Source organism: Cygnus olor, chromosome 1 (genome assembly GCF_009769625.2).
Source record: "Cygnus olor isolate bCygOlo1 chromosome 1, bCygOlo1.pri.v2, whole genome shotgun sequence".
NCBI classification, from domain to species: domain Eukaryota; kingdom Metazoa; phylum Chordata; class Aves; order Anseriformes; family Anatidae; genus Cygnus; species Cygnus olor.
Genome location: NC_049169.1, coordinates 21,846,110 through 21,873,714, shown reverse-complemented (window position 1 = coordinate 21,873,714; position 27,605 = coordinate 21,846,110). Strand labels below are relative to the sequence as shown.

At 40.7% G+C, this 27,605-nt stretch overlaps 1 protein-coding gene across 1 annotated transcript in view; it reads left to right on the top strand.

Annotated features, from left to right (window-relative positions):
• PLXNB2 (plexin B2) overlaps nucleotides 1–27,605 on the top strand; it is a 259,451-nt gene that overhangs the window by 203,785 nt on the left and 28,061 nt on the right. The window contains 8 exon segments of the mRNA XM_040544762.1: nucleotides 3,568–3,680; nucleotides 3,682–3,741; nucleotides 6,138–6,286; nucleotides 9,407–9,515; nucleotides 22,014–22,150; nucleotides 22,804–22,971; nucleotides 24,621–24,729; nucleotides 26,916–27,143. Of these exon segments, the coding sequence (XP_040400696.1) occupies nucleotides 3,568–3,680; nucleotides 3,682–3,741; nucleotides 6,138–6,286; nucleotides 9,407–9,515; nucleotides 22,014–22,150; nucleotides 22,804–22,971; nucleotides 24,621–24,729; nucleotides 26,916–27,143 (1,073 nt within the window).

Below are 27,605 nucleotides of genomic sequence, written 5' to 3'. Positions count from 1 at the left end.
TCTTTGGACTGATGTTTAAGCACAGTCTTGGAAAAACAGCAGAGCAACACAATTACTACTCGTGTGATGAGTCAACATCAGTAAAACTAATACTGCCCCAAAGTAATTCCCCTACAGATTAAGTTTTCAGACTGTATTTTTCCATCTGTACAATACTTAAATTGATCCCGTGTCACATTGGCAACACAGAAGTATGTTTTCAGAAGATTTTTCCCTATGGCTTTTGTGCAGTGATGGAAGCACTTAAAAGAGGACATGGCATGCATGTTATAGGGAGGTCATATTGTGGTCTCACAGTGTCTTCATTTCCATTTTAAAGGCTGTGGTGTTTAAAATCACAGAATTTTGACCAAATGTTCCCAACATCTTTTTTCCCAGTCTGGGGGAAAAAAAAATAGAAAAAAAGTAGTAGCTAAATTATTAAAGAGAGGTTATCATTTGAATCAAAACATAGAACCCTTGCAAGAGGGGAATTGAAAAATTATCACAAATGTCTCATCTCTTTTTATTATAAAAGACTTTTTAATCTAAATTATCTCCTGCTTTAAAATCTCCTTGTCATGTGAAATCCAGAGCATAGTGTTTTTTATGCATCTTGAAAAGAATTGACTTTGGGTATGTGGTTGCTGCTCAGAAGCACCTTTGAACTTGCCAGTCAAAGAACCCTTTCTCTGTATGACACTTAGCAAATACTAAGTTACGATAGTGCTTTTACATCTCGAGCCATTGGGGTGCTGAATGGTATGACATCCAATATATCCCTTTTATCCTTTGTCCTTTTTATCAATGATTTTCACAGCTGCCATCTCAAGGTGATGGATAAGAGTCCTGAAATCTAATGAGTGGCTTGCTGCTGGTACATTTAATGAGCTGATCAGTGAACAAGGGACTGTTTAATGCTTTAAGGCTGTAGCTGTCTCTGCAATGGGATGTGAGGGACACCAAGACGTGGCAGTGCTAACATTGTTTATGGAGGGATGGGAATGAAATTCCCTCTCCAGCCAATGAAGTACAACACAGCGATGCTGTAGGCGTGCTCCCGTGCTTTGCTAGATGGTCATGTGGTGGTGTGGGTGGGCAATGCAGGGTTTAGGAAGGCAAAGGGAAGAAGGAAGGATTTGTTTACAATATTGCCTGTCCAGGTTTCTGTGCAGTAGTAGCCCTTGTTGAGTGCCCGGATTAAGGAAGCAAACTGGTTGCATGGGCATGAGGACACTCTTCCTTGCTGCTGCCAGTGCTGTCTCTCCTGTCAACACAACAAAACTGATGTATCCAGGCTGTCTCAGACTTTTCCCCATCACCACATTCATATCCAACACCCAGAGTGAAGAGTAACACACAAACTATTGCTTATGTGTTGTTAACTCGGTGACTTCCACGCTGATGGGCTCAGTAATATGGAGCAAATAATGCTACTCCTACTTTGTGCTCATCGATTCCTTGTAAATTAAGAGAGGAACTGAACCAATGCATGCTTTTTCTCATTGATTTATTGATACTAACGCCAAAGTCTCTGAGCTTTGCGTGCACCTCCAATGATAGCTTGTCTGAATGTGTCCTGGCAAAGCTGCTTGATAGCAAGTGGATATGCTGACTAGATTAAGAAGAGTTAAAAGCGGTCTTCACTGTTGCATTAATTCTTCAGTGTAAGGGAGGGAATAAAATCATGCTATTCTACTAAAGACTGTAACTGTGACACTGAATGCAAGGTTTTTAAATATGCAGGCATTTAGAAGAAACTGCCCTTGTGGGGTTGTATGCTCTCATGCAAAAGGCAGAAAGACTGTAGTGAAATTTTGGGCATCTGTAATAATTGTTCAGAGCTAGCAGGGGCATAAGGGCACTGCTGGAAAATAATGGAAAACCAGCATTACCTTTTTACCTTTTTCATTTCAGTAGGAATTTGACATGGCATCCTCTTAGAATTAGATTTTAAAAGCTGCCTCTGCTGCTGTTATCTAGGATATCACGTGCATTGAAACGTTAGGGACTGGAGGGTGGTTTTGCTGGTGTCCTTCCTAGCGTCCCTGCTCCTCTTGAGAATAAAAGCCTTCTTTAAATAGACATTTTTATGGCCTTTACCACATGCAATCTCAAAGGGATTACCCCAGTGTCTTACCCACCTCTGGTCACCTCCATTTATGTCGGTTTGCTTACTGCAATCCGTAAGGATGAACCTCCTTGGGGATAAAACAATGTCACCTAGGGTAGCATTTCTTGAGGGTTAATGAGCTAAAGGCAGTTAATGGCCGCTGGAAAGGGGAGATGTCGATTCTCTGTCGTGTACTCCCCACTCCCATCTGTGAGCACATTTAACACTTGAAAGAGCACAGAGGAAACCTGGATAGTTTTCTGCTCGTCTGGTAAGTTAAGCTGATTTACAAAAACACTCAACAAGTGCCAGAGCCTCGGTGACAGAGGGTGAGGCTGCGTGGCCAGAAAAACGGGGCAGCCAAAAGGCACAGAGAAGCAGCATAAAAGGAGGGAGCAAGAAGCTCCCCTCTTTATGATAACCAGCTTCACCTACCCAGGGAAGCACAGCACTCACATGCTGAATAATCTGTGCCGCATGCACGCTTCCCCACAGCAACGTGTGACATCTTTCAGTCTGTTTCTTCCGGGCTAGCTCTCAAGGGCATCTCTTAATGTTTTCTTGCAAGGCCAGGCTTTCCTTATGGTGCTGAACCACCAGCTATGTCTGAAGGCTTTGCATCCACTTGGCAAAATTAATTTTGTTCAGTGACTGTGCACCATACTGAGATTGACAGGGGCCAAAATAACCTTAGTGTCTGGGACAGCTGGTGCTTGGTTCACCAGTAGGAGAGGGTGTGACTGTCAGACCTGATCTCTTGGTTTTGAAGAACTGGGATTAAACCCCACTGCAGAAGGAATAAGGCGATTGTCAGGGTGCAACTCCAGGCAAAGGGGAAATTGAAAGGTGAGGAAATGGAGAAGAATGGAGAAACAAAGAGGTATTAACTTGGACAAAGGATACACTTCATGAAGTGTTGACTTTATATTCGTTCAGGTTTTACTGATGAGTTTGGAAAGGTCCAAATGTCCTGTAAACAGCCCACAAGGCAGCTCGCTTCTTTTAAATACGCGGATTGGCAGGGGTCCCACGCCAGCTGATGTCTGTCCCGCAGCGACACCCCGGGGACTAAGCAGCTTTCCATGTCTGGCTCCTGGTGCACCAGGAGGACTGCTCGTCGGAGCTGGTCTTCAAACAGTCATGTAGCCAGGTCATTAAGGATGGTCAAAGAAAGGACTTTGGGCTCAAGAGTTTTGACAAAGTCTGAGTGACAAAACGTGTGTTTGGGTTCTTCTGGGCAGCTTGTTTGTACTCTGCACATGGATGGTGTTGAGTTTTGCTGCAAAGTCCAGCAAAAAATAAGGTTTCCTCCCAGCAGCATTCAGGGGTTCAGTACATAGTGTGCATGTTCTTCACAGGACCAAGCTGAGCAATGGGTGTCTTTGTACATAAGAATTAGTTTTTCCTTCGATAATACACTGAATATCCTTGAAACAGAGGGAAGTATCTAAGTGCATTCTCCATTCCTATTTCAGTGACCCTGTACAACTGCTCTTACGGGGCAAGTGACTGCAGTCTGTGCCTCGCGGCCCATCAAGACTACAAGTGTGTCTGGTGTAAAGAAGATGGCAAGCCGAGCAAGTGTGTGGTATGACAAGTTCTGTCATGTTCCTCCCACCGACACATGTCCTCATCCGGAAATCACTCGCGTAAGATTGCTTTTGTTCTTCTTCTGACCAGTGCATTATTTTTCAGCAGAAAGCATCCAAGCAAGCTCATACTGAAAGGCTTTTTTTTTTTTTTTCTTTCTAGGGTTAAGTAAGCCTCTGAAATAGCTGCATGGAAATAAAGCCAGTAGTGATGTGTGTGAGAGATTTAGAAAGAGTCACAATAAAAGAGACTGAATGGAGTCTTTGAGACTCACTGGTTTTTAAGCCATGGCCTCGCTGTGCTATAAGCCAGGCTAGCAGCATACCCTTAAACATGGCACTTGAAGCTTGGGAATAAACATGGGCTTTTCTTCTCTCCCAAAGTCTGCTCTACCTGAAATAAATTTATAAAAGAGGATCACCATGCACTCAACTGCAAGCACTTAACAGGCTCACTAACAGGCCTCAAACTCGACTTTATACATAGCATTTAATAAGGGAGCTGGTTCTTTCTGCACCAAAATTTGTTTTCCAGGTGTCAGTGATACTTCCCAGTCCCCACTGGGATGCAACCCAAGGCTGTAGAAGTTGGATGTGAGAAGTCAGAGGGGCCCAATGCACAGCTTTTACTGGGCAGTGGGTCTGCGGTGGGAGCATCCCCCTGGGGTGAAGGAAGAGCTTATTCTACCCTGGTGGATCAGCAGCCAAAGCAAGAAGTGATAAACTCTCATCTGCTTTCAGCAGTTGCTTTTTGGCAACAAACCAAATGCTGTTTTTCTGGGCATAACAGCCTAGAAAACAGTGTAGATACATACTTCCACTGATCACATCTAAATTACGGCAACAGTGGCATCAGTACCTTGAAACCCACACACGCCATTTGATAAGGACATATCCCCAGCTATCACAAAATGCAGTAGTGATGTGACAGAGGCCGAGAGTCATAACGGGGGTGTTTCACTCCAATCAGATCGTTAACAGTTTAAGTCTGAAACCTGTGTTTCGTGCTGGCAGAGACACGATGAATCTCTCCTGAGGCTACGCAGCTAGAGGTGCAGTGTGGGTACAGCCAGAATGGTAGCACAATGGGTGAAATTGGCTGTGATGCTATTTTTGAGAAGAAATGGCAGGTAAACATTTGAAGTCTGCCAAGGAAGATAGATTTCCTGAAATCTTGACAGAAAGTGTAGAGAAGGATTCTTGTATAATGCCTGTGCCCTGATAAAGCTGATGTGAGTGGGAAGGAAAAGAAAAACAAAGGAATATGAGAGTGATACTGTTTGTACGTGATTACAGGTTAAATACTTACAATGTTGTGATATATTAGTTTTTTCAAGGCTTTTGTTAGGTTCAAATTTGAACAAAATATTTGGAAACAGCTATAGACACTGCTGAGTCATTTTTCAGCTACTTTATTTATGCACTGAGTGCAAAGGGATGGCCATGGGCAAAGGATCCAGTTTTAGTAATTTAGTAATTTAGAAACTGGGAAAATAGAGCAAGTGATTCTGGAGCTGAACTGGTCAGCAGGCAGCAGCAGCAGCAGCCATGTGCCTGTGCCCAGACTTGCTTAGTTAGATCTAAGTTAGAGTTAGATCTAAGAAACTCAGCAGACACTAACATCCAGATTTTCAGAAGATACATTTGTTTGGCTTCCAATTGCTGTATCTGGGACTGTGCAGTCTCCCTCTTCCAGGTAATAAAAAATTTACAGCCCTCCAAAGCTGAACACCTGAAAAGGTCTCAGTGGAAGTGCTCCATATATTAAACAGCAAATCAGGTTAATGTCCCCCCAAAATATTTAGAATTATTTAGAATGACAGAGTATTTGAATTTAAAATTCATATTTTAAGCTCAGAAGTCCTTTTCAGGTTTGTCAAGGATTTTTTCAGTCCTCATTTTATTCAAAAAGTACCCATGTACTGCAACACCTTACCAGCTGATGCAGTAAGGAAGACCAGGGGACTAAAGAAATTTTTGAAGAAGCTGTTTGGGGCACCGCTTTGTGTTTATAATATGCACTGTTTGGATGTCAACCTAAAGGGAGAAAAACATGTCAAAAGCAACCAACAAACAAATAAAAAAAGTCTGGAAAAGTTCAGTGGGATGGTTATGAGAGAAGCTCGTTCAATTTGCTTGTCAAAATCACAGTGCTTTTATGGAGAAAGCAACTTAAAACAGAATAAACACCAGGCAAGAATTTTATACGTAATAGTCTGCCACAGCAGACATGAAATCTGCAGCTGATGAATACTGGTTATGGGCTCACAAATGAGTAATTAGCATTAAAAAGTTAAGGTACAGAGCAAGTTTTTATGCGGGTACTACAGTAAACATCTTTTTCATTTTAAGTGCTGGTAAGTCAAAGTAGCTTTAAATAATATGGAAGAGCAACATGGTCACTGCAATATTTAATTTTGATTTTTTTTTTTTTACTTTCCCTCATGCAAACACAGATTGAGCCAAAAACTGGACCACTAAGTGGTGGAATTCTTTTGACCATAATGGGATCTAATTTGGGAATAAAAGCAGAAGATGTAAAAAATATAACGGTGGCAGACAAGGAATGTATTTTCAAAGAGGAGTTCTACTCTGTTTCCACAAGGTAATCACTGGACATTTTTCACAAGATTTTAGGCAAGATTTTAGATGAGATTTTAGTTCCCAGAAAGGAAACTCTGTGCATCTTCAGGAGAATAAGACATTACTGTGGGTATAGGAAATTATCAAGAGGAGAAAAAACTAGTGCAGTATATGTGCAATATTTCATACTAACGTGTCCAAGTTTTTATTTAAATTTGTTATAGATTCTTATATAGCAACAAATTTATGATGGCATGCTACCCTCTTGCTCCTGATTGATTGACTTTTTTTATTTGTTTGAAAACCTTTCATAAACTATTACTGCAGATGTCTCAAAACTATTTATGAGTTTTTAAATTAAAGGCATTGTAAGTGTGCATCTAGCCATTAAAATCTTTGCTAAGTCTCAACCACAGTGCAGCCAAGCATACAGGATTTATGGGAAAGCAGGCAAAGCAAGAGGAAGCTTAATTCTTTTTGTTACAGTCCAGCCACAACGTTTCTTTCCTGGGGTAGGGAGGGAGCCCTGAGTTTTGGTTTAGCTTTAAATGACTAAGTTTCATCGCAGAGCCAACAAGTCCATGGATGTTGAGTTGCCTAAGCAGGTTGGTAGCTGTTTTGTGGATTACTTGTCACACTCTTAAGCAGCGCCAACAGTAAAAACAAGGAGCCTAAATTCTTCTAGGTGTCTAGGTGTTTACTACAGATTATATCGAGCATCTAATTTCAAGAGGGAAATACCCTTTTGATACTCGCTGATAAAAAGAGTAGCATAAAGGTTCGGTAGTAATATTAATAGTAATGATGTATTTTAAGCAGTGTGATTTTTATTTCATTCACTTTTGATATTTAAAACTGAAATTGAAACCTTGGCTTTCTCTCCCTTTGGTTCTTTTAAAGTTTAACACAGTAACTTTTTGCTGTTTCTGTGGCTTGTTTTGAAAGAGATTTTAAAGATGCCTAAGTGATTTTGTTTTAGCTTTTGAAGAAGCTTTGGCTTTAGTCAGTTTGTAGATCATGCATTTAGCATCTTCTTGGGCTCCAGGGACCTAAAAGTATATATACAGTTGTGTATCTCCTGCTGCTTCCCAAATCTATCACCATCACTCCCGTTTACGCACTCATCACTATCCAGAAAATTCCCAACTCCCTTTTAGCCATCTTTCCCCTTCCCTATTTTCAGTGTTGCAAAAGCTGCATTGAATCCCAGCGTAGCCTTACAAGAATTTCCCCAGCCTCTTGTTTTTTTCTAAAGCTTTTTGGTATTTTTAAATACATGGAAAGGAGCCAGAACTGAGATGACTGGTTCCTTGTATCATAGCAACATTACTGGTTTCCTAAGCTCTGCCAGTGTGGTAATGGGTGAGAACAAATGCAACTTGCATAATGTAATTTACCAACAAATTAGGGGGTTTTGAAGGATGTTCTCCATTAGGGAAGCCCTGAAAAAGAAGTGATTCAGAATATTTGAATGGATATCTGTAATTTTGCATCTTTATCTTCTTCCATTCTTTTGTTTTATTATTACCTTTTTTATTTAATTGAAAAGAAAAAAAAAAAAGAAAAAAGAAAAGAAAAGAAGAAAAGAATAAAGAAAAGAAAGAAAAGAAAAGAAAAGAAAAGAAAAGAAAAAGAAAAGAAAAGAAAAGAAAAGAAAAGAAGAAAAGAAGAAGCACCTAGTGTTTTCTGTCCTATCCTTCCTGCAGTAAAAAGCCAGTCATTTTTAGGAGGTGTTCTTACCATGAGTGGGAGGGCAGCAAGCTTTATGGCATTGAAGGCTGCTCGCTGGCTCTGCTGTGATTTCATTGGTCGGCCTTAGAGAAGTCGTGTCCCCCATCCTTTGTAGTTTTCCACTTGTAACGTGGTGGGAAGGGAGGCAGTGCCAGTGCTGGGGCGGGGAGGGAGCTTTTCTCAATTAAAATCCTGCAAACCATGCTGCTGCGCTCCCCCACACACACCCCAGCCCTGGCCCCCGACTGCTTTCCCTAGCTTGACATATGGTAGAAATTCCTCCCAAAGGCACCGTTTCCTGTTTCTGCCTGACAAGAAGATACAACTTCCAAGAATACAGTAGAGATGATGAGGAACAGACTCAGCGGCCGTACACATGCCAGGACATGCAAGATTTAGAGAATTTTGTCCATTTGCCAGTACCCAGGCAGAAAATTCTGGAGTGATCTGCGAGGGGACTTGACAATCCTTTTATTATAAGTCCCAATTTAAGTACATTATACTCAGTAATTTGGGGTTGAGTTGTTTTTTTTCTTTTTCTTTTTTTTTTTGTAAGCAGTTGTGCATTGGTTACAGAAGAGCAGTAATCCAAGGAGAGAAAGAATGAAGAAAATGACAGTGATTTCCTAGGGTGTGTCCTGCACGAAACTGCCTGTGCAGGCTGCAGACGTTATGTGCATCCTTAGCCGACTGTATTAGCAGCTCGACGTTAAGCATTTGTCCCACTTTTCAAGTGTGTCGAATCTTTGTTGCATTTTCATGCTCATATTCTGCAGGTCACCTGTTGGAAACATAAATTCAGACCTTGCAGCTAACCCTCAGCAGCAGTGGGGGTTAACGCAGGATGTTTTCTCCTCCACTGTTCCTTGACCTCTGATTTTGTGGGGTTATCTGAGGATTTATTTTCAGAGAACAGTAATTCTGAAGGGATTTTGATCATAGGTGCGAAAATGCAGTAGCTTAAAGCTGGGAGATAGCAGGATGCACAACAAAAGTATTAGCAGCTGAAATACACAAAGGTATAAGATAGCTGATTGATTCTTGCATCAAAGTAGGGGGGGAAGGGATTCTTTGTGGGTTTTTTTTTGACACCTCCAGGTACAGTGAAAACCTTGTGTAAGTTTGGGTAGTTTCATCTATGATTTCTGGACTGAATTTGAGTCTTCTGCTAAGAAGTCTGCTAGGTAGCTGCTGTGCACACTGCTTAGGTTTCACTTTTACTCCATGTAGTTACAAGAGTAAAATATTCTTGGGTGGATTTGGTGGGAATCTGAGCCAGAACTCAAGTACCTTGTGTAGGAAAAGCAAAGTTTGTGCTTTGGCTGACAGTATGCGTGGTAACTAACGTACCTTGCATTTGTATTGCAGCTGCTAGTGCTAACAGATAACTTACATTGTTATTTCCTGTTAGGATTGTGTGTCAAGTCGGAAGAATGGATGAAGCTACACAAGGTCAAATTGAAGTTAACATCAATGGAAAATTAGGTATATCACCAAGCGAAGTGAAGTTTACATACCAGGTAAGTGCATTTTTAGCATTGACCCGTTTTGTACTTTGCTCATGACTTAAATTCAAAGTTTACAAGTTACGAACACAAGCACAGTCGCTTGTGTTTGCCTTACAAACTTTGTTTAATCAATAGCACTGTAATTTAAGCATGTTAGAAAACACTTAAGTTGAAAAGATGTGGTAGAAAAGAAATGTTAATCAACTTATTCAGCAGTGACACAATATCTCATAAGTGTCACTACTGAATAAAAACAAGTCGGACACTGGAAAAAATTAGATTTTCTTTAGACACACAGTTATTGCACTGTTTTAATCACTGGTGTTAGACTAGCCAGTGCTCTTAATTGCAAGAATTAATGCACAGCAGCTGAAGAATGAGTAATGAAGGTGCGTTAATTTTTTTTAATAATTTATTTCATTCAAAAACATGGCATGCAGAGACACAGACAGCATGATGTGAGTTCGTATTACAGATGTGCTTTGTTTTCAGTGTCACTGTGAAGGAGAATTTAATTTGTGTCTTTAATTACTTTACCCTAAACATAGCCATGGGTTGTAGCTGTTCTAGCCTGTGGCTTTAGCTGCAAGTAGCTTTATCTGTATCTATGAGGTCTTCAAAATTTATAAGAGCCTGCGATAGCTGAGAGGTTTAACTAATCTCTATCCTCATCTTGATATTTAAAATTACATCTATAAACTGTAAATCTATAAAACGTAAAGGGTGTGTTACAGTTTTATCTTCTCCCATATTTTAACTTCTGTCTCATTAATTCTGATTTTCTGTGAGAAGGAAAGGAAGGGAGTCAGCAGTAGGAGGTGGAATAAGTCAAGAATGACATTCAGCTGAGAAGAGGATATTCTTGTTTTCACAAAACAGTGGTTTTTTCCATTATTTTCAGGCAAATACCTCCTTTCCCTTGTGGTATCTCTGCAAAAGCACGCATTTTGCTTGAAAATGATCTTTTACTGTCACAACCTTCCTCTGCTCCTTTGTGGAAATGTAGGTTATAATTAAGTCTTCCTTTGTCAATCATCTTATGTGTCTTAACCAGAGTGGGAAATGTACAGAAACATCAAGTCCCATGTTTGTGTGCTTGTGATCTCTAGGACAGAGGCTATGACGTTATGTTGGTACGTTTTACACCAGTTCTCCTATGTTTCTCCTGTATATACAGATTCTCTCATGGTTTGCATGAAAACCACATGAAGAAGTTACAGAGTGTATTGAAATGTAGTGTGAAGCCTCCATGTAGGCTTAGAAGACCTCTCTGTGACCTTGTTCTGACGGGGTTCCCTGCTTAACACATCTGTGAGATGAGATGAGATCAGCAGCCACTGCTTTTGCTGCTTAAAGGAAAGGTTATTGAATGCCTGACAGACTCAGGGAGAAGCTGTCATGCACGGACATCATCCAGGTGGACGTTTTCATGAAAGTCCAAGACTTCCTCTGTGCCAGTCTCTGAGTCACTGAAATATCAGATACCTAAGCCAGCTGCTGCTAAAAGGCATTTTTATTTACTGCAAAAATCTTTCCATGGGGACTTTCTTTACAGAATGTGAAGCAATGGCAAGTAATACAAAATCATCAAGCACAGCAGTTCGTGCCTTAAAACTGGTGAAATTGGTTTCTAGTTTCATTTCTTTTACTTTTTGTTCTGTGAGAAAATAAATCCAGCTGTGGACTGTGGTAGGATTAAAATCAGTGCAGGCTGTCACATTCATGCACACCTCTGCAAGCGTGACACAAGCACTTTTGGCATCTCAACAGGCTATCAGAGCAGCCAATCCAGTCAGTTGGTGTTGTTTTAAAATTTACATTCTTGTTTCAATGTTGTTTTCAGGCAGTTCCTTGATGGCTTGTTTCAGGAGACATAAGAAGTCTGTGCTTTATATGATAACTCTGCTATTCAATCTATAGAAAAGAAAGAAAATACTCCTCTATCCAAGAACCTTCCTAAAATATGTCTCCTATTATGTATTTTCCCCTTTCTTTGGCACATTATCTGGCTACCCTGCTGCTGGTAAAAATCAGTTTTTACTGTGTACTTTGATCACCCTAAACACAATAGCTTCGGCTTTAGCAGTGCCTGTTTTAAATGCAGTGTGTGGCAGCACTGTGCAGAAGTGTACAAACAACACAAAAGGAGACAAGGATCTGCTTGGCCTGATGTGTCTATGGAGAGTAGAAGTGTCACCGTGCTCCCCACAGTCTGGGGGTCACACATGTGGCTAGCGGCTGCCACCAAGAGCACATAGTCGGTTATCAGGTACTACTATGTTTGGCTATGGTCAATACCCAGCCTGAGGGATGGGTCTGTTTTTAAAGCTGGATTGATGAGGATCAGCACAGCTCTGGGCTTAGACTCATGCTTCTGCCCCGTTCTGCCAGCACAGCACATTTCTGAGGCAAGGAACAGGTGAGACTTCCTCTAGGTGGGTCAAAAATCCAGTCAGAAAGGATTTCAGTTTAAAATCACTTCTGAACTAAAATGCCCTGATCCACAAGAGTCTATGCTGTGTAGTAAACATCTCATTCATATTTTCTGCATAACGGGAAGAAAGTTCTACATTGCCATCACAAATTTCTTCTATCCATTCTGAGTGTTGTTCGAGTCCAGACATTCCAGCGAAATTAAATTCTGGTAACCTTGTCCTCTTCCACTGACCTTTCTATTGTTTCTTTCACTATAAACAGAATAGGGCATTCTCCATTTTACTGAAATAGAAATGAATTGATGCTAAATGTTAGTATCCAGCTATGCAGTACCTCTGACAGCTTGGCTGGTCTCTACGCAGGTGGAGCCATGGCATGGCTAAAAGCCAGTTTTTTGTTTGTTCATTTGATTTGTTTGCTACTATGGCAGTGAGAAACAGTATTGAAGGTGGGAATTAAGCTTTTCTTAGGTGTATGGCCCAGGCTGGCTGATACCATACAAGCATGATTCTTGTCTCAGATCTCATCTTCGAACTCAAGCCAGCAGAATGAGAGCTTGCAGCTGGCTTTGGTTCTTCAGTGCCTGTTTGCAAGAGCAGTTCTGTGAGCTTTAGTCTGAGTGGATGAAGACATAATATGGTTTCAGAAAGCTCAAATAAATGTAAGAAAGGGGGACAAATTAGAGTCTGATCTGAAAACAAACACAAAGATGACTACTCACCATACTGGGACTTTGAGTAACCCGATCTGCACAGTTGGATTTAACAAGGTACATTCTTCCACTTTAATATTCTCACAAGTTGGCATTTTCCTCTCATCTTCATCCATCCTCTGTTTCCCTTCTTAATGTTAGAAGCAATTGCTCAGGGAGCTCTCACAGCCACAGCACTATTAGTGCCACCAGGCTCTCGTGGAGGATTTTAGCTCACTGCTTGATTCTTCTCCATGAGTCTTCACCATAGCACATACATTTATACTGTAGCTTTTGGGGGGGAGTTTACATGGCTTGTTGCCATTATGATTGATGCTGATAAACCACACAACCACAGCAGTCTGGAATTGCTGCCAGAGGGCAGTGGCGTTTTATCCTTGAGTTCTGGAGCACAACTTGTTTGTGCGTCAGCCTGCACAGCAGTCAGAGAACTCCTGCATAGCTCAGAGTTTTCAGTAAGAAGGCCCTTCCTCACGTGAGTATTATTAGACTTAATTCTCTATTATCTTAGACACCACTACAATATATGTCCCACCATTCAGTGTTTGTGGGTTCTGCTTGAAAGCTGCCAGTGAACACTGGGTGTATGATAACGCAGGCTTTCCAGTCACACATGCTTCCATTTCTCCATGAAAACTGTCAGCAAGGCCCTGTAGTCTGTTCAGAAAATGATGTGCTCTCTGCCTCAGGATAAAAAGAGGCAGAGATCTCTGCCTGCAGTCCAAAACTTAGTTGTTTAGAATATCAACGCTCTGCGTAAGCATCCCATCCACAGCAGGCAGCAGACACTACAGAGAGGAGTGTGCACTGCCTGGCAAACACTTTGCCTTCACACCTGGAGTGGCTGGAAGCATTTGGGCTGACCTGTGAGGTTGGGAAGAAGCAGACCCAGAGAAGCAGGACCCAGCCAGAAGTAGCCCAGGACCTGAATCCTGGCTGGTGCTGTGCCTGGGACTGCTCCAGTGAGGCGAGCCAGGGAGTCAGGTCAGCTGCTGCGGCGAGCACTGGGCTGCCAAGTGTGCACCATGGAAATTCTCTGCCTGAGCATCATGTGAGGGGGCGGCTTGTCTGAAGAAACAAGCAGCAGGCTCCCCTGAGTCTGAGAAAGAAGGGGAGCGGAGGGAAAGAGCAGTTCCTAATGGTTTGTGTGCCCTGGTCAAAAGCTTAATTTAGCTTCTGTGGTTACCTTTATAGGCCATGAGAAGACATTTTGACCTTCAAGAATGTGGCCAGTGCCTACAGCACTTCGTGGACTATGCTTTTAATGCCTTTAATTTTTGCATGCATTATATGCAAGGGTTGGCAGAATAATTCAACTTTGAACGGGGTGGGGGTGGATAATTTTGGTAACAAATGAGTTGTTTTACAGACCTGCTTCAAGAGCCAGAACTTAGTGCAGCTGGGATCAGGGTGAAGAAAGAGAAAGCATACTTGCTGGGGAAGGGACGGATGAGAGAAAGGCAGTGCAATAATATGTTCTCTACACTTTTGAAAGTCTTACCCACATGTATGTGTGCACTGTCATCAGGTCCTTGGCACTGCATCCCTGTGCTCTGCTTGTGTGGAAGCACAGGAGCACATTCATACTAGTGGATGTGTGCTTACATCAAAGGCAAACCCCCACCCAGAGGTCACTGCCTACAGGAGCTGACAGGAGGGAGCTAAGGGGTTTTGCCATTTGCTGCCCATCGTGTCCATTTGAGCACATCCATCTGTTGCTGGCTTCCTCTTGTGCTGCAGCTGGCATCTCTCACAGCATCATGGGGATGTGCTCTGCCACCATCCTCTTTTCCCTCCCCAGTTGTCTCTGCTTGTGGTCTGGCATGGTTGCTTTTTTGCCTCTGAAGCACAGACATTATGCCAAGGTCTCTTTGCATCTCCGCTAGGCTCTCCTCATCTGTTGCCTTCCAACTGGTTTTGAATTTCTGGCCCCTCTTGTGATTTACCAGTAGCCTCCTTAGTGACTGGTTGTTTCTTTCTTTGATTTTCTGCATTACTGATGGATAAAGGGTGACCACTTTTATCTCAATGGTGTAGGTTTTGGGCTAGAAACTTCCTATCATAGCTCAGCAATATAGCAGTTAGTATCATTATTTACAGAGTCATACCCCAGAATATAAAAAGTTCAGGACATGCTTGGGGATAGGTGAATGGAAAAGCAGAGAAATTGGAAAAGAAGAGCTGCAGAGCCTTAGTGGTGCTCCACAGGGGTACGTTCCTCTTGTTCTTGGATACTGTGCAAGGGGCCGGGAGTGAGTTGGCTTGACACAACAAGGTAAACCAAAAGCTGCAAAGCAAATAAACAAGTGAAAAGAACATTAACCAGTGTGGCAGATCAGATCCCAAGTGCAGGTCAAGAGAGTGTAAAGAGGCTGGGGGAAGGCTTCTGTGTTGCACCCGTGTATCTGTAATGGGAAAATTGCAAAGAAGCTGGATAACAGGAAGAAAAGGAGAATAAGAGTAACCCCGCTGTTAGCCAGATAAAAGCCATGCTTCGATTTGACACCAGCAGACTGCAGAAATCTAAAATGCTGGGAACCCTCCAAGAGCATTTTCAGCCTGTAAAAAATATCTTTTAATAGCATAGTAATCAGAAACAAAGAAATAACAGATCACCTTCCGAAACGTGCAAAAAGACCAACTGCAAGCAATAAAATATTAAAGAAGAAAAAGTTCATTCTAGATTAATAAACAGGATGAAAAATACAAGAGATCAGACACGAGTGCTCAGAAGGTTGGCAATAGTTTTATCAGAAGCAGCAGTCGTGTACATTGCTAATAAGTAAGTTCGCTTCTAAATGTGATTATAAGTGGAACAGACATGGGGATAATTTACCCTCTAGCACACAGAAAGCATGAACTACACTGAAAAATATATAAGCATTCCTGAGAACAAATATGTAAGTATGAGGCACAGGATACAAACAGAAAGCAAAGGAAAGATTTCTGGCTGCAACAAAAAAACAGGACACTGGAAAATGGCCTGAACATGAAGTCATATACATGCTCGGGCCAGTGCAAGCTGTTTTGCTGGTACTTCATTTTCCTCTCATACCTGTGTGCTGACAAAGCACAGAGTGTCTCAGAGGACAGGCTGTTGCAAGAGCATGACATTACTGTGAGGCAAAGCCCAAAAATACAGCTTGTGAAGCTCAGGTCAGTCTGCAATGCATGGATGAGGCAGGGGTACACCGTAATGTGAGTGCCAAGTAAGGGTTTGTCAAGTTGCAAATAAATCATCTGTATTACAAAGAGAATAAATGAATTTGCTACCAAACAACCTTATTCTGTTTGAATGTTATATACTATAAGCAATGTGCAAGGATTTTGCTTAAAATTGTCACTGTCTCACTGCTTCAAATCGGAGCAGAAAACCACTGCTTTCAGGTAAACTGTATCAACAGGATCAGCACTGACTGTAGTCATAAAGGCAGACCCCGTAACCTATTCTAGCATTACTGTCCGCCCACCGAAGCTACCTAATGGTTATCAAAGCTCTGGAAACCTGCTCATCCGTTCAGGAGTACTCATTCAATAGTCTGGTACAGCATGGAAAAGCTGAGTTGCAGGTGCATTACAAGACCTCTCAGCATTGTTACACCTACCTGTGATTTAAGGAAAGTTGGTACATAGGATATATAGATGCTCAATTTCCCACAACCAACAAGCTAAAATCTGCTCCAACCTACAAGCAAGAAATCCCATTGAGATCAAATTATTTCTTTGGGATAAATCATTCTACACCTGTCAGGAGTGAGCTACACCTGTTGAGAAGAGATCCCTGCTCAAATAGCACAGCCATGGGTGCGCATATGTTTTACCAAAACTGCAAATCCACTTCCTACAAGCACAGAACATGATCATCAAAGCATAGGTGGTGAGAAGTCCCTCTGCTGGGAGGTGACCTACCTGACTTGACAGGCCACTGAACAACTGACAGGCATTGGAGAAAGCTTTTTAAAACCAGACAATCTGAAAACCCACATATGAGGTACGTGTTACTGCAGAAAAGATTATGCTCACTCAGACACTAAATAACTGGAAAATATGAATGATATTTGTCCAGTGACAAAGGGAGAAGTATAGACCACTGCAACTTGAAAGAACATCTGTCCTTTTCAAGCAAAATAAGAACAAGACTGCACTCTATGTCAATTATGATTTTCTACACTTTAAGGAATTATAAAACAAAGGTTAAATTAGCATTTGTAGGGTTGTTTAAGTTTTACTGTGTCCATGAGAAATGAAGTATTGCCAAGTCTCCATGAGAGCTGATGTTTTCCAGAAGAATTATTACAAGGCTGCTATAAATTCCATATAGGACACATAATCAAATGTTCTACTTAACATTATAATTTCAGTGCACACTGTGGTGTGATGCTGCAGAAAGTGTGATGTCCTCTGAGCACGTTCTGACTGAGAGAACAAAGACACAGAAGTGCAGAGGGCTGAAAATGGAAGTGGGGTGTTTGTAATGATGGCAGGAGTACTTCTGATTCAGGAACTGAAATGAAAAAAGGGAAGAAAGCAGGAGAAAAGAAATCCCTGAAGGGATTTTGAAAAGGTGGTATCACTGATCTCACATCATTTGAGGTTCTGAGATTGTCAGTGCAGTTTGTAGTGGCTGAATTTTCAGTATTGCTTGGGATTTAGCCCAAATTAGAGGTATCTGCATCTTGCTAAAAGCTGCATTTTCATTATCCCTCAGACAATGTTTGCAGTGAAGGATTTACCCTTTTCCCTTCATTTTCTTTTGCAAGGAGAAGAAATCTCATGCAGAGTTGTGTTCAGCAATGTAGAGGTGTGGGTTTGTTGCAGCTCTGCTGGAATTTGTATGGTTAAGACCCAGTCTAGCAACTTACAAAGGTCTGAGCCTCTCCGTCCTGTGGGTGAGTGCAATGTCACCCATGGGAAGGTGCTGCCTTCTCCTGAGGCAACACGATTCTTCTCAGAGGCTTGCTCCACCACTCAAAGAGTACTTTTTGAACTTATAATGACATTCAGCAAATATCTTCTCCCACTGGTCCTGTCTACCTAACTGCATTTCTGAAAAATACTTTCCAGCTAAGCATTTAGATGACCCATTTTATTCTTTACTAGTACTCTAAGAGACTGCCAGGTAGGCCAAGACAGCTTTGTGCTTTACACCGTCTGTGAACATTTTAAGAGAGCACTAAAGCTTGCTCATAGTGCATTGGTTTTACGATAAAGACGTTATTAAAATTGTTAAAATTGTTGGTAGTTTATTTAAGCTTCTTATTTTTTTTCTGGAAGGTCCTTAAGAGAAAGGGAAAGGAAAAAATTGTGAAACTGAAAATAGCAAGTAAGAATTAATCAAATCATTTTTCTGACAAGTTTATGGTAACAAACTGTTACTATACGATGCTTTGTTTTAGTAGTCATCCTGAAAAATTCCTTTGCATGCAGAGCCCAGTTCAGCTTCTCCTTATTAGATCATCTTTATGAGGCGTCCACATTATTTGGTCCCTGGAGTGCTCTTGGTATTTGCAAAATTACTTTAAATAGGTTAAATATGAATACTTTGAGTTAAGCTGTTTTAAAATAGCCCTTTGAGAGATTGCTGCAAAACCAGTGATTAAAGAGAAAATAAGGGTTAAATGTAACTATTCCACCTCCTCCTTGGCTGCTACCTGCAGCAGCTACCAGAGTGATTCTTGGCCTCAGGTTTTCATTAACTTGAAGCGAGGCTGAGATGTGCTGGCTCCGTGTTGCACCTGTGTCATGGAGGGGGGCTGAGGTGTGAATAGCACATTCTTTTTGGCATAGCTGAGTTTCCACAGAATGACACAGAGTCACAGAATGGCTGAGGTTGGCAGGGACCTCTGGAGGCCACCTTGTCCAACCCCCTGCCCAAGCAGGGCCACCCAGAGCAGGCTGCCCAGGACCACGTTCAGGCAGCTTTTGAAGATCTCCAAGGAGGGGACGCCACAGCCTCTGCCAGTGCTCAGTCACCCTCACACAGCACAGGAGTAATTCCTGGTCTTCAGAGGGAACCTCCTCTGTTTCAGTTTGCTCCCATTGCATCTTTTCTCATCACCAGTCACCACTGAAAAGAGCCTGGCTCCGTCCTCATTTAACTTTTTAACTTTTAGCAGGCGGAGTCTTGCTAAGAAAAAAAAAAATCTGGGCAAAACAGAACAGGTACTTATTTTACTTCCCCGTTGCTGTTGTGTTATTCAGAGATAACTTTGCTATTTGTTTACCTAGATACTATATCCCTATTCACAGGGAGTTAAATGCAGGCTGCCAATAAAAGTTTCCACACAGAAAATGGTTCTCAGTGGTTCTGCTTCAGCTTTGTGGCTTGCTCAGTGTTCACTGATAGGTAGCAACTGAACCAGCTTTTGCACTGCCAAAGTTACTGATCAGATATGCCAGTCGAGCTTTAATCGTGTAATTATTTATCATTTTTGCTGACAGAAAGGAATACAGCTGCCTAGCAGAAGCTTCTTAACAAGCTTCCTTTTTCTTCCTTTTTTTTTTTTTTTTCCCCAAGATTACAGGGTTACAGAGAGTGGGGTATGCTGCTTCAGAAATCTTTTCTTATACCTTTCCTTCCTAAGTCTTTGCTAAAGGCTTGACTTTAAGTGGAGGTAGGATTTAGGGAAAAGGCTACAAGCTTTAAATATATTTTTTTTCTGAGGTTGAGGGAGAAAGAATTTGTCCATATTAATTCTTTTAATGGTTCTTGGGGAACATTTGCTTCTGGAAACGTTGCAGTAGATTTTAACTGGTGATGATAAAACAGTCCAATATTCTTAACACTTTGTAGCAATCAATATTTAATCTGGAGTTAATAAAAGGTATGGTTTTCTGTATATCTATCAAGGTTAAACTTAAAGGATTTGGTAAATTTTTGTAAGCAATACAACTTAATAATCTTTTTAATCAACAATATTGTGGTTCAGAAAAGCACAAACGAGTTTTCTTGTGAAATGCAAGTCTAGACTTGTGTTAATTTAAGCTTCAAGTGTGACTTTTAAAACTGACCCACTCAAATCTTCTATTTACTCTCGTGCAATTTCAACTTAGGTTAAATAAGCAGGCAATTAAATCAAAAGAAGAGTATGTACAGAGTTATGTAGATCTAAGTAAGCAAGTTTCAGTCAATTCTGTTATATTGAATCAATGCTCCTTTTTGTTTAAACCATGCTTAAAAATTACTTTGAGTCGATTCCTTACGTAAAATGTTGTAACTCAAGTGATGTATTAAATTAAAAAGAAATCAAAGGTTGGTGCATGAGAGCAGTCATGTGCTGTAGCATCGTACATCTTGAGGAGTGAAGGGTTTACAAACAGATTTCTCTCAGGGAAGAAAAGCAATTGACACCCAATTAGTGTTAAAGCATATTCCTAAAGCTCAATGACTTGAGAGCAAATTACAGTTGTCATTGTGGATTTGTGAAGTGTGCTGAACCGTGATGCATTCCTTCAGAGGGAAGTTGCTCAGACATGAAAGAATAAAACAAGCACAGCAAGTACAAGTTCTCTGTGTTTCTATAATATCAGTGCTTTAATAAAACAAATTTATCAAGTAACCACGAGGTCAACTGAATGCTTTTTTACAATTTCCTGCTACTTGTTAGAAACCCATCAGTGGCTCACTGAGCTTTTGACCAAACTCTAGTACATCATTCCCTCTTTTCCCTGACATTCATGGACCATTGTTTTTCTAGCTGCAAGCTGACACAGAGATGGCAGTCTGTGCATGAGCAAAATAACGTAGGGGAACGCTTTTTCCTATGTGATGAGTCAAGCAAACTCTCTTTCCGAGCATGGCCTTTGCTCCTTAGAGTGAGAGACCAGTGCAGTATGATGGTGATCAGGTAAACCCCAATCAGTAAGGGAAGTTCTCAAACATCATTGCCCTTGCTTTATTCATAGAATCATCTAGGTTGGATGATTCTATGATCCCCTCCAACCCCCCAGCTCAACTTGAGACCATTTCCTTGTGTCCTATCACTTGTCACCTGAGAAAGAAGACCAACACCCTCCTTGCTGAGGCCTCCTTTCAGGTAGTTGTAGAGAGTGATAAGGTCTCCACTCAAACTTTTCTTCTCCAGACTAAACAACACCAGTTCCCTCAGTTGCTCCTCATAAGTCTTGTTTCCTAGTTCCCTCAACAGCTTTGTTGCTCTTCTATGCACATGCTAGAGCACCTTAATATCCTTGTAGTGAAGGGCCCAAAACTAAACACAGTACTCAAGGGGCGGCCTCACCAGTGCCACATACAAGGAGACAATCAATTCCCTAGTCCTGCTGGCCACACTCTGATGCAGGCCAGGATGCCATTGGCCTCCTTGGCCACCTGGGCACACTGATGGCTCATGTTCAGCCGGCTGTCAACCAGCCTGTATGTTCCCGTATGCAATAGCCCCAAGGCTGGACTCCATCATTGTCCACTCATTTGAACAAGTTGGCAGGCAATGTGTGCTGAAGCGAGGCCGATCGATCTCACGTGGCTTACATGACTTCATTCATGCTCTTGACTCAGTAGTGGCCGTGTTGTCCTGAACAGCAACACTTTTCTCAACTGGGAGTGGGGACTACTTAGCAATGAAGTAATTAAATTGCACTGTTCATGAAAAGCCCTCACTATTAATTTACAGAATTTGTCATGTCTGGGGTAATACAGTCATGGAAACAAGGACTGAATTGAGAAAAAAAGGAGTGAACTTAGTTGAGAAATTTAAATTTCTGACAAATTTCGTGACAATTTGAAACATATCTGCTTGTTCCAATTGATTTTAGGAAATCCTCTCCAACGTTCTAGGTGTATAAAGAAAAGTTTATTATTTTTTGATATCTTTTCTCTGCAAGCTCATTGCTCAAGAAAGGGATAATAATCTTCTACAGCAATTAAGAATCTTATGAGATAAATGGGACCTTAATATTCTCTCTGTTCAGTACCAGTTCTGAAAAACTCGCTCTGTCTCTCCTGTCACTGACACAGAAGGGGTAAGGAAGGGTGAAAGTAGACTCAGCCATAAGGAAGAGAGAAATCTTAAAATAAGTATGAAAACAGGAAGTCCAACAGGAAGCTCACACAAACTTAATAGCAGCTAACTGTGCATCTTGCCAGTAGGTAATTTAAATCCATATAAAGCCTCATAAAGTACAGTATGGAAAAAATGTGTACATTCACATCACATTACTTCTTCCTTCACTCACCATGAATAATGAAAGACTTTGTTTTATTTGAGAAGACTTGTCCTTCATTATTTTAATTTATTATCTTTTGGGTAATGATATTAAACTACTATTATCTATTATACCAATTAATCCTGGTGTAAATTTTATTTTAATTTTCTAAATTAGTTTTCACCATCTGCTCTTTGCAGGAACCTCATCCATCTGGAATAAGACCTGAAAGTGGTCCACAAGCAGGTGGAACCACACTTACCATCACTGGTACCAACCTGGAAACTGGTTCCAAGAAGGATGTTCGTGTTTTAGTCGGTAGCCAGCCTTGCAATGTGTACGTACCCTGAGTAACTAATAGTACAGAGTTGTACCCTAAAAAAGTACCAACCTTTTCTGGCCTTTAGAAATTATACAGGTCTGTTGTCTGTCTCATAGAGACTCATGCCATGCAATGTGGCTCTGCACATAATGTTCAAACAGAAACTCACTGAGAGGCTTCAGCTGGAAGAAGCAGCTACAAAAATTACCAAAGTCGGAGGACTCAGTTATCCAAAGAGTTTTTCCAGTTTCAGCTCTCTCCTCATGACCAGCTGCTCCAAATCAGCCATGCTCTCACTCAACATCTCCTGTATGGTTCCATATAAAATTTTAATCCTCTGGTGCCCCTTGACGTGTTTCTCTCACTTCTTGTTCTCTTTATTAATTGCTGCCCTATTCTCCCCCCAAAAGTGGAATGAGCTGAAGTGTGCTGACATCGCATTGTTCTTGTGTCTGTACACTATTCTTTTTCATATCCTGTTAAAGGCTCTAAATGATCTAGAGAAAGTGTTGTCTCCTCATGTAATTGTTCAGTGCAGAGCAGAAAATAGAGCTCAGAGTTCTTTTTTGTTTGCTTGTTTTTGTTATGGGGTACTGCTGTAAAGAATACAAATCAGAGTAATGTTAGTAGCTGAATATGTTTCCTTTTCTTTTTCTTCTCCGATCTAGCACTGACTTTGGAGAAGAGATCGTTTGCGTTACAGGACGTAATAGCAAAGTTGAAGCTGTTAAAGTCACATTGCTCTACGGGGAAACAGTAATTAATGTACCAGGACAATTTTCATACAGTGAGAATCCTACCGTCACCAAGTTCCTGCCAGTAAATAGCTTCAGCAGGTAATGAAATGTTTCTCATAGCTTCATTTACAATTGGGTCAAAATATGTTATAGCTTTTCCTCTGTATAGAACTGTTTGATATGAAAACTGCCATACTCTACCTATGTTCAAATTTAGATACATAGAGTTTGTGAACTTTCGTAACCATGGCTGATGTTGAAAGTATTCTGTTTACCTCCAAATTTTAATCACCATTTCAAAGCTATATACTGAAATCAATAAAGGTAATGAGCTTCTTTTAAATAAGCATGTCTCAAAGAAAGAGATTTGAAGCATTTCGGCATGATGTCAAACAACACGACCTTTGCATGATGTACAAATCCTTCCCCTCTCTAAAGGAAAGATCATCATCTGAAAGTGATATAAAAGGTTTCTAGCCAAAATGTTTCTAGCAGTTCTTCTGGTCAGCTTTTAATAAGTAGGCTGGAAACAGAGGAAAGCTATGGCTTATCATCTTTTTGTCCCATGAGGAAAAAACGTATCTTTAGGAAATCTAGATCAGGGATCCATAAGTCTCTTAAAAGGAGTTGTTTCTCCTACAGTGGCACTCACTTAACACCCCAGCTGGCAGCTGTTCATTCGAAACAGCATTCCTTCTGGAAAAATGCTCACATAGTATCAATTGTGAAACCAAAGAAATGTGTGCCACTCCTCTACTTGTAGCAAAATGGCAGATCATCTGTATAAATGTCCTTTTGTCATACCTCTGGTTCTGAGAGTAATTCTGTAACTGGCTCAGGGACAAGCTTGTTAACTTTCCCCATGCTGGTCTCTGTTGTTCCCTAATATTCTGATCATTCTGCCTAGTGGGTGCAGTTGGCAGAGAGAGCGGTTAAGATGTTTCCACCCTCTTTCAGCAAGAAGAAGTGTAAGATCATGACCTTAAAAATAGGATGTTAAAAATAAATTGACTGTGACTTCTCCTGGAGGAATTGGTACTTGCCTTCTTGAATATGGAGTAATCATTTATGTAAAATAGGATTTGTTTTTAATACTTGCATTTGTTTTTTGCTTGGGTTGTTTGGGGGCCTGGAGGTTTTTTGGTAGATCACTAGTGATTTACTCCAGGGTATTTAAAAGACTGTTTTTGTTGTTGTTGTTGTTTTTTCCTCTTTATAAACTGAACCTTATTATAGTGGATTGCTTTGAGGATAGCTATCCTTCTAAATCTATGTTACTTAGATGACTTCAGTTCCCACTGGCCACTTACATGCATTCTTCTTCTTATGTGAATGCATTCTCTTTTAAACAATATGTTGCAAATGAAAGGGAATAGAGAAGCCAGGTTCCTACAGATCTGTGGAAAATACACCCACCTTTGTCTGTGTGAATGCTAGGTGGACTGATTGTAACAAAAACATTGGAGAAGTAAAGCACATAAAAATAGGTATCAATGAAAAGCCACAGATACTGGCAGTGATTTGCACTTCTTTATTCTGCTATTTTAAGACTAGTATGAAGTAGACATTGCTGATTTTAAATACTGTCATCATTGACAATTTTAACAGAAAATCTTTCTGTAGGATATCTAAGTGTCCTGTAGGCATTACATAACTGTTTTCAGTAGAAGTAGTAGCATGCAGGATAAAGTATATGGCTGTAGTATTTTGCCAATGAATTGACTTATTTTTTTAATTTTGCCTTTCAGTGGAGGGAGAAACATTACAGTAACTGGAACTGGGTTTGAGCTCATCCAGAGTTTCTCACTGGTGGTATATGCAGAGCGTCCAGAAGCAGGGAAAGCAAGTCTCAAAAGGGTAATTTTCTTTTTTTCAAAAAAAAAAAAGGCATCATACTGGATGCATAACATATAATCTATTCAAAAAATGCAATGAAAAGTTTGCCCACCTGAATTCACTGGGATTGAGGTGGAATGAGATTTGAACAGTCTTCTGGGTCTCCATGTAAGAGGAGCCTACTCCTGCCATCCTGACTTACATTTACTTGCACCTTGTAACCTTCTGCTTCAAAATTATTTTCATTCAATATGAACAAGGATAGAAGAACTAAGCTTTAAATGGTGAACTGGATATATTTGAGAATTTGAAAGTGGTATAATTTTACTTTGTCTTCCTCCTTCTCCTCCCCTGCAAAGTTTAGCAATTTGTCTGAAACAGGACCTAAATCCAGACAACGTCGAGTACTTGGCTTTGCACAGTCAGTCTTTTATTTTCTCACACCTCAACGAACAGTCTTCTACTTTTCTTTCTTGCTTCAAGCACATTCCACTTACAGCATGATCCCAAAAAAAGATATGCAAGATAAATAAAGGTTAAAAATAAAAAAATTTTAAAAAACACTTCTTGCATGTAATGCTAAGAACTGACATTACCAATTGGTCTCGATTTTCCACTCTTCTAATGAAGATTGCGGTTTAATGCAAAGATTGAGAACTTAAAAGCAATCTTCCTGCAAGAATGTGTTTTAAGCCTTTTTTTAAAGCTAGCTTTTCAATTTAAGACTGTCTTGTGATCAATATCAAAAATAATTATTATCATATAGAGTTGGTAATGTACATTTCTTGTATTATATGCGTGATTCAACTTATGTATGCCAAAGCCAGCTGGATTTGGGTCCATCAAAACACTCTCCTTTAAGAATGTTAAGAGGAAAACTGCCTACATTTTACAGGCTGTAAACTGCAAGATGTAGTTATCTTGCTTACCTTAAACCCCAGGAAAATCTTAAACTCTGTTTAGCATTCTTGACATTATTTATCAACATATCTTACCGCCTCTCCTCTTGTATGCTTAGCATCAATTCAACACATTAGCCTAAATCTGCATTACATATAGTACATACTCTTGGTTAAGACTAGAAACTCTTTCATAATCTTTTGTTTTGCTTCCATTTATGTAGTCGTATCAAAAATGTAGGGAAGAAGCTACCAAATTGCATTTGATTTCTCAAAGTGGGAAACTCAGGTGGTGATAGAAGAAGTTTTAAGGGTTCATATTAGTGTTGTTGGCTTGGTTGGTATTACTGAATGGCTGAAGGAGTTTCTAGCATAAGTATATGAGAACAAGTCTTACGAGGAGCGGCTGAGGGAGCTGGGATTGTTCAGCCTGGAGAAGAGGAGGCTCAGGGGTGACCTTATCGCTCTCCATAGCTACCTTAAAGGAGGCTGTAGTGAGGTGGAGGTTGGTCTATTCTCCCACGTGCCTGGTGACAGGACAAGGGGGAATGGGCTAAAGTTGCGCCAGGGGATGTTTAGGTTGGATATTAGGAAAAACTTCTTTACTGAAAGGGTTGTTAGGCATTGGAATGGGCTGCCCAGGGAAGTGGTTGAGTCACCATCCCTGGAGGTCTTTAAAAGATGTTTAGATGTTGAGCTTAGTGATATGGTTTAGTGAAGGACTTGTTAGTGTTAGGTCAGAGTTTGGACTCAGTGATCTTGGAGGTCTCTTCCAACCTAGACGATTCTGTGATTCTGTGAACATTTGTGTAATTGTGAGTGAGGTGGGGGACAGATCAACAGAGTTGTTACCTTGTGTGGGTGATTTACAACTGGCAATTTTTTTCAGAAATTCACTTAATAATTGCCTTGAATTTCAGAAAGGTATTCTACAATGTCAGTAGAAAAGAATCTACCTGAGAAACTTAATAGTACAGAAGATGGTCTGGATTAAGCCTGCCACATTAACTTCTTAATCTTAGAGCAATTTAATGATATCAGTCCAGTGTAGTCCAGAGTCACAGAATTTAGAGGCAATGGAAAGTGAGCTAAGTTTTTTTCGGGGGGCAGCTGCTAAAATATAATTAACCAATAATTTGTTCCCATCAACATCTTTTTTTCTTTTCAGCAAGTACCTCATACTGTGTTATTTTTTGCTGTATGGAGGATACAACTCCAGTCTTTTTATTTTACAGTGTGAAGTTATCAACCGTTAGGTACAGGAACCAAACTCTAATATGCACGTTCTTCTTGTCTCATTTCTTATAGTTTCATGGAAGATCTGTTACAAGACTTAATGAAACCACAGTGATTTTTTCTTCCCCACCAATACTGGAAGATCCAGAAAACTACAACATTACCACTATTATTCTAATGGATCATTACCATTTGGTTGTAAAAAATGAGAGCCACTCTTTTGCATATGTTGCAGACCCAACCTTTGAAAATTTCACAGATGGCATCAAAAAGCAAGTCAACAAACTCATAAATGCAAAGGTAAATCCACCAAGAGATGGTGGTTGTTCATTTTGTCCTTGAAGTGTGTATGGGATTTTTCCTTTCTTTCACAGACCCTTAACCTATGATGAACAGCTGCTTGGTAGCATATCGAAAATGCTTTCTAGAGTCCCTTACCTCTGCTGGATGATGAATATTGTCAGCTCCCCTTTCCTTCCCTCTCCCCTTCTCAGAGAATTTTGTTCTTTTTTGCCGTACTTTGGGTTTCCCCAGGATGCCCCCTACTCCTGAATCTGACATTTGGAAATGCCCTCTCCCAGAGAGCTCCCAAGGATTGGATGGAACTTGTCTTCTTGCACCAAGAAAGAAAGGAGGTGGAATTGCATAATTCCCCTCCGCTCCACTCTTCTGTACACTGCAGTTCCAATCACATCTGCTGCTCAGCACGATCCAAACGGAAATTAGCAACTCGGGACTTCTTGTTTCCCAAGACTTTGCCAT